This window comes from Larus michahellis, chromosome 4, assembly GCF_964199755.1.
Source record: "Larus michahellis chromosome 4, bLarMic1.1, whole genome shotgun sequence".
Lineage (NCBI taxonomy): Eukaryota > Metazoa > Chordata > Aves > Charadriiformes > Laridae > Larus > Larus michahellis.
Window position 1 is genome coordinate 47390807 of NC_133899.1, and position 9331 is coordinate 47400137.

At 48.0% G+C, this 9331-nt stretch overlaps 1 protein-coding gene across 1 annotated transcript; it reads left to right on the forward strand.

Moving 5' to 3' along the window:
* The first annotated feature begins 3 nt into the window (after window positions 1–3).
* On the forward strand, window positions 4–8940 carry PSMC3 (proteasome 26S subunit, ATPase 3). Its single transcript, XM_074584371.1, has 12 exons — window positions 4–378; window positions 468–548; window positions 4825–4950; window positions 5684–5788; window positions 5883–5945; window positions 6658–6795; window positions 6939–7082; window positions 7290–7438; window positions 7940–8036; window positions 8181–8326; window positions 8516–8597; window positions 8720–8940. The coding sequence occupies exons 1-12, from the start codon at window positions 352–354 to the stop codon at window positions 8828–8830; spliced, it is 1269 nt and encodes a 422-aa protein (XP_074440472.1). The 5' UTR covers window positions 4–351; the 3' UTR covers window positions 8831–8940.
* The last annotated feature ends 391 nt before the right edge of the window (window positions 8941–9331 follow it).

The following is a 9331-nucleotide window of genomic DNA, read 5'->3' on the forward strand; positions in this document are numbered from 1 at the left end:
AACGGGGAGGGTTCGGGGAGGGACGGGAGCAGCGCTCGGTGCCGGCTCCGCCCCTGCCCCGCACCAAGATGGCGGCGGGGCCATCACTCAGCAGATTTGGCCGGTGGCACGTGACCTACGCGGCGGTTTACTTCCCGCACTCACCCCGCCGGCAGATTCGTTAGAGCGGCCGGGCCGCTGGGCGGGCGGCGGCGGGGCCGCGGCGGAGCGCCGAGGAAGAGGAGGAGACGCGGGGTCTCCCGGGGTGCCTGTCCCGCTGCCTGCCGCCCCACTGCCGGGGCGAGCGGGGAGCGCGGAATCTGCCGCCCGGAACCCGCCGCGCGGTGCGCGCGCTCGCTGGCTGGGGGAAAGATGGCGTCGGTGTGGGATGAGTCCGAGGTGAGGGGCCGGGGGCCGCCGGCGGGCGCGGGGGTGCCGTGGCGGGGCCGGGCTGGGCCGAGGGTGACGCTGCCGTTGTGCTCCCGCAGGATGGCGTCGGCGAGGAGGTGCTGAAGATGTCCACGGAGGAGATCGTGCAGCGTACGCGACTCCTCGACAGCGAGATCAAGGTAGCGGCCGAGGGCCGCCGGGCCGGGAGCGGGGCCGGGCCGGGCCGTCTGCCTGCGGCGGGGCCGCCCCGCGGGAGCCCTGCGCTGCTGGTGCCCAGGGAAGGGAAGGCGGGGCGTGGGGGGGGGTTAACGGAGCCATGGCGGCAGAGACGAGCGCAGTGAAAAATAAGATGCAGTTAACTCGGTCGGGAACAGTAGGTTGAGGAACGGTAACCCTCCAAGGTAAGGGAAGAGATACCGAAAGAGCGGGGACCTGAGGAAGCTGAGGGGACGGTTGTTCTGCAGAGCCGTGGGTGCTTTAGCTCAAGGCCAGGGAGGGGGAAGTCTGTTCCATGGCCTGGGTCAGGTAGGATCATTGGGTAATTCAGGTTGGGAGGAACTTGGGAAGATGTCTAGTCCCACCTGCTGCTCAAAGCAGGGTCAGCCCTAACCCAGGCTGCTCAGGGCTTTGTCCAGTTGGATTTTGAAAGCCTCTAGAGACAGAGATTGCGCCACTTCTCTGGGTGTTCAGTGCCACTGCTTGACTGCCCTCATGAGGATGAAGATTTGTTTTTACGTACAGCCTAAACCTCTCTTGTTTCAGTCTTTGTTATCTCATCTGTCCACCATGCGCTGCTGTGAAGTGTCTGACTTTGTTATCTTGATACCTTCCCCAGTAGTTCTCAGCTGAATAAGCCCACTTCCCTCAGCTGCTTCTCAAAGGGCCTGTGCTCCAGCCCCCTGGCCATCGTGGTGGCCCTATGCTGAACGCAGTCCAGTTTATCAATGTCTTTGCTGTATGGGGAGGCACAAAACTGGGTAGAGCACTCTAGATGGGATCTTACAAGCGTTGGGGTAAAGGGGGGCTGATCACTTTTCTCCATCCACTGGCTACACTCCTGTTAGCACAGCCCGGGATGCTGTTTGCCACCCTTGCCATCAGGGCACATTGCTGGCTCCTGGTCAGTTTATTGTCCATGGAGACCCCCAGGCCCCTTTCCACAGAGTGGGTCCCCAGCCAGCCAGTCGCCAGCCTGTGTCATTGCAAGATGCTCTTCCTTCCCAGGTGCGGGGCTTTGCATTTGTCCTTGAATTTTGTAAGGTTTCTGTATGCCTATTCCTCTCATCTCCCAAGGTCCCTCTGAGTGTCAGCCCTGCCATCAAGCACAGAGACTGTGCCCCCCAAGTTGGTGCCATCTGCAAATGTGATGAGAGTGCACTCCATCCTCTTGTCTAGGTCATTCACAAAGATAGGACGGACCTGGGTAGACCTGTACTAAGATAGACCCGTTCCACATAAAAGAGCATATTTAACTTTAGTATAAGTGTTTCTCTACTGCTTGATGTTAGCATTATTGAGATAAATTATTTCATAAATTCTACAGAGCAACTTCATCCTATTGCTTCAGGCTCCGTAAGTAATTCTGACATACTTTCTTATTCTTTAACGACAGCAAAGATAAACATGTGCCGTATTTCAAATTGCAGAATACATTAAGGAGTAAAAGGAACCTTCTCTGTTTTATAGTAAAAGCATCATAAGTGAGAAATTGGTGCCCTCCCTTTGTGTAGTTTTCCTTGAATGTTTACCAAACTGTCTTTATTAAATCAAATTTCTAATTTTTTTTTGCATTTTATGTAGCAGATTCCATATTGGCTCCTGTAATGGTTCTGTCCTGTGAATAAGTATGTGCTACAGCACAGAATTATGCGTAGGCATTGAGAGTTTTAAAAGGATAGTTCTTTAGATAAGACTGGATTTCCCTGTTAAACAGAATCATGTAAGCCAATTCAGGTGTAACCAGTTCTCCTGAGACCATTTGGTGCTACAGTCACTTCAGTGGGGATCACAAACTGTGTGCTTTCAAACTGTGGGACTAACCAGGAAAGGGAGGAAAATGTATGTGAGCGTCAGCCAGACAGCACTGAGAAACACCTGTACTGGGTACGTTAGTCTTGGGTATAAATCTACTTACTGTTGGATGGTGAGTACAGAACTTCTTTTATTATAGGTGTTTTCCCTTACAGTTAGCAGAATCATAGAATTATAGAATAGTTTGGGTTGGAAGGGACCTTTAGAGGTCATCTAGTCCAACCCCCCTGCAATGAGCGGGGACATCTTCAACTAGATCAGGTTACTAAGAGCCCTGTCCAACCTGACCTTGAATGTTTCCAGGGATGGGGCATCTACCACCTCTCTGGGCAACCTGTTCCAGTGTTTCACCACCCTCACCTTAGAAAACGTCTTCCTTATATCTAGTCTAAATCTACCCTCTTTTATTTTAAAACCATTACCCCTTCTCCTATCGCTCCACTCCCTGATAAAGAGTCCCTCCCCATCTTTCCTATAGGCTCCCTTCAGGTACTGGAAGGCTGCTATAAGGTCTCCCTGGAGCCTCCTCTTCTCCAGGCTCTCTCAGCCTTTCCTCGTAGCAGAGGTGCTCCAGCCCTCTGATCATTTTTGTGGCCCTCTTCTGGACCTGCTCCAACAGCTGCATATCCTTCTTGTGCTGAGGGCTCCAGAGTTGGACGCAGTACTCCAGGTGGGGTCTCACCAGAGAGTAGTAGAGGTCCTTAGTAGTAGGTCACCTCCCTCAACCTGCTGGCCACGCTGCTTTTTATGCAGCCCAGGATACTGTTGGCTTTCTGGGCTGCAAGCGTACATTGCCGGCTCACGTCCAGCTTTTCATCCACCAGTACCCCCAAGTCCTTCTCGGCAGGGCTCTTCTCAACCCTTTCATCCCTCAGCCTGTATTGATACTGGGGGTTGCCCCGACCCAGCTGCAGGACCTTGCACTTGGCCTTGTTGAACCGCATGAGGTTCACATGGGCCCACTTCTCGAGCTTGTCCAGGTCCCTCTGGATGGCATCTCGAGGCATGTCAACTGCACCACTCAGCTTGGTGTTGTCTGCAAACTTGCTGAGGGTGCACTCGATCCCACTGTCTATATCAGTGATGACAATATTAAACAGTACTGGTCCCAATACAGACCCCTGAGGGGACACCCACTTGTTACCTATATCCATCTGGACATGGAGCCATTGACCACAGTAGCAGTAAAAGCCTCAGAAAAGTTAAAATTGTATTACGATGGAGGAATTTGAGGTTTCTGTCATGCTACTAATACATGTTTGGTTTGTTTCTTTTTTCCCTATAGAAAGATTTTGTATCTTGTCAAAGCCTAGGCTAAGGCTAATTCAGACCATGAATTACTGGTCATAAATTGAAAAAATAAGAGTTTCCACGGGGATATGAAGATGACCTTGTCACTGTGAGCGCAGGTTGTTCCAAAGAAATTGTACAGTCTCTGTCCTTAGAAGTTTTCAAGATTCAGTTGGGCAAAGCCCTGAGTAACCTAGGGAGAAGAGCCCCCAGCTGACTGTGCTTTGAGCAGGAGATTGAGCTAGAGACACTGTGAGGTCCATCTCAACCTGAGTTGTCCTTTGGGTTCTGCTGTTTTCCAAAGGACCTGGCTATCTTTGTGGGGAACAAGTAGTGGATAGTACTCTAGTGTTGAATATTTTACTTTTAAGGAGAACAAAAAGTATTTTTCCCCTGCAGAGGCAGTTCATATGTTTGTTTCTTATATGTAGGCCTTGCTATCTGTGGTCTTGTGGAACAGATCAGCCTTATAAAAATGGCACCTCTCTTTGCTTTGCTGCTAGTCCTGCTGCTCTCAGTAGACACAATCCTCAGGTCTGCCATTCCCTGCTCATACTTTCAGTGTAGGTTGATTCTGTACGGTGATACTTTCAGTTTAGGGGTTTTCTGGCTGTTTGTTCCTATGCTATTGCATGTCATCACTTCAATGTTATAGCAAACAATTCTTCTTTAAACCCAGCAAAACATAACTTTAAGATAAGTGTGTGTATGTGGGTGCATATAGACATGTACACGTGCATATATATCTAGTTACCTGCGTATCTGTAGGTATTAAAAAATAAAAAACAAAACACAGTTGCCTTATCTAGGTCATATCCTTATCTAATATGACCCTTATCAGGGTCATATAGCACCCTGTAAGCTGATCCATTGATTAGGCTAAGTTTATCCAGTGACACTGGGAAGAAATTATTTAGGGATATTGATTAGTTGGAGACAAGAATGGACTGTGTAGCCTTGATTCCTAACTATTTTTGGCTAATTTGCTGGCTTTTTCTCTTTTTATATTACGTCTTCCTTTATACCCACTGTTTCCTCAGACTTATGTTTTACTTTTGGAATAATGTATCAATTTTGTCTTGCCTTAGTCTTCTGATATTATTCCTATTTCTGTCTTCTGCATGCTGATTCCAGATCATGAAGAGTGAAGTACTGAGAGTGACCCATGAGCTTCAGGCCATGAAAGACAAGATCAAAGAGAACAGTGAGAAGATCAAAGTGAACAAAACCCTGCCATACCTTGTCTCTAACGTGATTGAGGTGAGAGTGGTGCACTCTTCTGCAGCAGTGTGAGAAGTGTGCCCAGTATATATCAGGAGGGAGAAGGGCAGGGGGACTCATCAGTAGTTTGAGACACTCCTGGAGCCAGGACTTCCAGGTTTTCCTGTTGGTTTGTTTGTGACCTGGAAGTGCGCATCGCTTACTTGCCCATGACTTGTCTGGGTCGTTCCTTAAGTGTTGGCTACTGCTTATCTGTACATAACAGAGTGGCGATGGTCAGAGGCTGGCACAGCCGCGCGTAGCATAGGCTTGGGCACGTGAAATTTGGTACGTGCTTTCTGAAACTTGTGACACAGCGAATGAAAAGCGGCGGCTCTGTTACTACATCCCATTCTTTTTGTAATTCAGTAATTTTGCTGATAGGCCAAAAAAAATCTGATAGTTTTCTATTTTTAAAAAAAAGGGAGTTGGTTTGTACTAGTGTTTTAAAACTTAATGAACATAAGGCTTAATGTGAGCTGCGGTAATGGGAGGATAAATTGGTGCCATTAGCTACCACTTTGTTCTGAATGTTATAGTGTCTTTCTATGCTCTGTTCTGTGCTGCTTCATGAGGGAGAAATTAATTTTTATGGGAAGGCTTTAATACTTTTAGGATTCTGGATGATGGGAAGTTTTATTTCTCATACTGCATGTAATTTAGAAGCATTAATCCTGGGGTCATCCAGCTACCCTGGTCACGTTGTCATGAAATGTCTCACTCTGGTTTTCAGCTACTGGATGTTGACCCCAACGACCAGGAGGAGGATGGGGCCAACATCGACCTGGATTCCCAGAGAAAGGGCAAATGTGCTGTGATCAAGACCTCTACGCGCCAGGTGAGACCCATGCGCCCAGCTAGGTGTGGGGAGTTCTGAAAAGGACCTGCTGCTAGTACGGCTGGTTTTGCTTACTTTGATTTCTTTCCTACAGACGTATTTCCTGCCTGTTATTGGGTTGGTTGATGCTGAGAAGTTGAAGCCTGGAGACCTGGTGGTGAGTGACGCTGTTGTGACTGTTAGAGATGATGCTGGCCGGAAAATGATGTACATCTTGCCCCTTTGAAAGGAGACAAACCTGTCCAGATTACTCCAAGACAATTTCCATACTAAAATTTTAATAAAAAGATATTATGGATTCGGTCATCTTTGTAGTATAGAAAAGAAGTTCGGGGCGTGTGTGTTCTTTATACATAGAATCATAGAATGCGTTGGGTTGGAAGGGACCTTTAAAGGTCATCTAGTCCAACCCCCCTGCAGTCAACAGGGACATCTTCAACTAGATCAGGTTGCTCGGAGCCTCATCAAGCCTGGCCTTGAATGTCTCCAGGGATGGGGCCTCCACCACCTCTCTGGGTAACCTGTTCCAGTGTCTCACCAGCCTCATTGTAAAGAACTTCTTCCTAATGTCTAATCTAAATGTACCCTGCTCTAGGTTAATTACAGTTAAGTGCTGAAAATTTAGATATCGCCTAGTAAGCTTTCTAAAACCAATCTTTTGTAACATAAGTAAATTGGACCCCTCTTTTGAAAAACGTGCTAGATGAGCTGTGGTGTTGTCCGCTGTGCCAAGCTGTGGTGATTTAATGAGTGCTGATGTCAAAGCTGCTTATTCCTGCATCCTTGAGGTCTAGTGAATAATCTTTGATTGCTTATTTATTAATTGCTATCTGAAGGGCCTGTTAAAAGCAAAGGACTTGTGTTTACAGGGGGTGAACAAAGACTCTTACTTGATCCTGGAGACTCTGCCTACTGAATATGATTCACGGGTGAAAGCCATGGAGGTGGATGAGAGACCCACAGAGCAGTACAGTGACATCGGGGGGCTGGATAAACAAATCCAAGAGGTGATACTTTATGTTTAATTTCTGATGTGACTGAGGACAACAGTCTTTGAACTTCAGCTCAGAGCTTCAGCTCAAAGCAGGCAGCATGGGTCTGTGGAGGAGAACGGGTTTATGTATTAATTAGTATTTTTATTTTGCTGTAGCTCGTGGAGGCCATTGTTCTGCCAATGAATCATAAGGAGAAATTTGAAAACTTGGGTATACAGCCGCCCAAAGGAGTCCTTATGTACGGGCCTCCAGGAACAGGGAAGACTCTTTTAGCTCGAGCATGTGCTGCCCAGACCAAGGTAAAAGGAACCTTTGAAAGCATGTGCTGCTGTAGAATAGAACCTGAAAAAGAAGGGGAGAGGGGTCATACATGCAAACTGGTGTTACAAAGGCTGGGATTTTCATGTCTGTTTGCTTGCTTGGTTGTTTTAAATTAAGGGCTTTTTGTAGTACTCAGAACTGATCCTATTGAGAAATGAGGCATAGGATTCCCTCTCACCTCTCAGGCTACGTTCCTGAAGCTTGCTGGTCCACAACTTGTGCAGATGTTCATTGGTGATGGAGCTAAGCTGGTACGCGATGCTTTCGCCCTCGCCAAGGAAAAAGCTCCTTCCATCATCTTTATTGACGAACTGGATGCCATTGGCACTAAAAGGTGAGATGTAGGCTGTGTTGTAAAGCTCTTGGGAGCTGCCTCGCAGCCCCCTTTGCCTGTGTATGTGAGGGAAGCCAAGCGTAAAGCATGCATATTCGGAAACAGAGTGTAAAGCCGATCACAGATAGATCGCAGTTGCTACAATCCTTGGGCTCAAGTGAAGTTCTTGAGACTTGGGATCTATTTGACGGTCTTCTGCCGTATAAAACTGTTTTCTGGTAACTGCCTCAGGCACATGGAGATGTTCACCCTCATTTACTACCCGGGCCTGGACAACATTAGCCCCATTCATCTCTAAGGACATAATAAGGCTTAGCTGCTGATAGTTATTCTAGTCACATTCCTCATCAAGGTAGGACTTCCTGTAGTTTCAAGGAGGAATTTGGAAGACATTGGCTAAGGAGTGTGAACTGCAGTCATCCGGTCTTTTTATGTGATTCAAAACATAGGGGCAGAACGGTCAGGTTCACGCTGATAGTTTTACCCTTGTTTCCTCCTCAGGTTTGACAGTGAGAAGGCTGGTGATCGGGAGGTGCAGAGGACCATGCTGGAGCTGCTTAATCAACTTGATGGTTTCCAGCCCAACACACAAGTCAAGGTTGGGATCTAGCAGAAAATGCTACTGAGGTCCAGGGCGCTCTGGCAGGGGACGGAAAACAATGTCCAGGGAAGACTGGTGGACCTTGGGGAGGAGAGGCCTGTCCTCCAGCTGCCTCAGACTGATGACCCTACTTCTTCTTAGGTGATTGCTGCAACCAACCGGGTTGATATCTTGGACCCAGCTTTGCTCCGCTCCGGACGATTAGATCGCAAGATTGAGTTCCCAATGCCTAATGAGGAGGCCAGAGCCAGAATTATGCAGATCCATTCACGCAAAATGAATGTCAGGTATGGAAGAGGCACGGCCTTCTGGGGCTATGTTTGTCACTCATGATGGTACCTCAGGACTGTGGAGCGGTAGGCGCTCTCTTTTTTTGAGAGCTCACTGTTGGGTTTTAAGGAAGCTCTATACCTTGCTTTTTTTATTTGGTACATGTTCTCAGACCTTTTTTTTTTCCCTTCTCCCGCTCATATCAGCCCCGACGTGAACTATGAGGAGCTGGCTCGCTGCACAGATGATTTCAATGGAGCCCAGTGCAAGGCTGTGTGCGTTGAAGCGGTAAGTGTTCCTCTACAGCAGCCAGCACTGGTAGGAGGGAAATGTGAAAGCTAGCGTGGAGTAATTAGTTTGAACTGATGTGGCGCTCACATGCTCTCTCTAAATACTGTGTCATTGGGCAGGGGATGATTGCCCTCCGTCGTGGAGCTACAGAGCTCACCCACGAGGACTACATGGAAGGAATCCTGGAGGTTCAAGCAAAGAAAAAAGCCAATCTGCAGTACTATGCCTGATCTCTGCCCAGTCAAGGTTGTGGCCCTGGCAGAGGACAGGACTAGACTGGACTGTACCACTTACTTTCTGTCTGGAAAAAATAAAGCATTTCTTCCCTCTAAAAAACAAATATGTGATGTGTTGGGGCTGTCACCCTTGCTCGGTGGTTCTACATCTGGAAGAGGGAAGGTGAGAACCTCCTGTCCGCAGTGCCCATCATGCTGCCTTTGGAGCCTCTTCCTGCTAGAACTGGATTAAATCCTGCTCTGTTACTTCTGGATGGGGACCAACAGTAAGTGTGCTTTGAAATTGAGGAACTGCAGCTCAGACAGCATCCCCTGTTTTAACCTGTGCAGCCAGTGAACAGACTGTACAACTTTGCTAGAGGCTTTGAAGCTTTTGAATTAACACTCATTTTGCGAGGGAGAAGTGAACACAAATGAAGGATGTTTTAACTTTGTCCTTTAAACTTGACCCAGGAAGCTTTAACACCATTGCTGGTACGTATGTGAGCTCTCTGG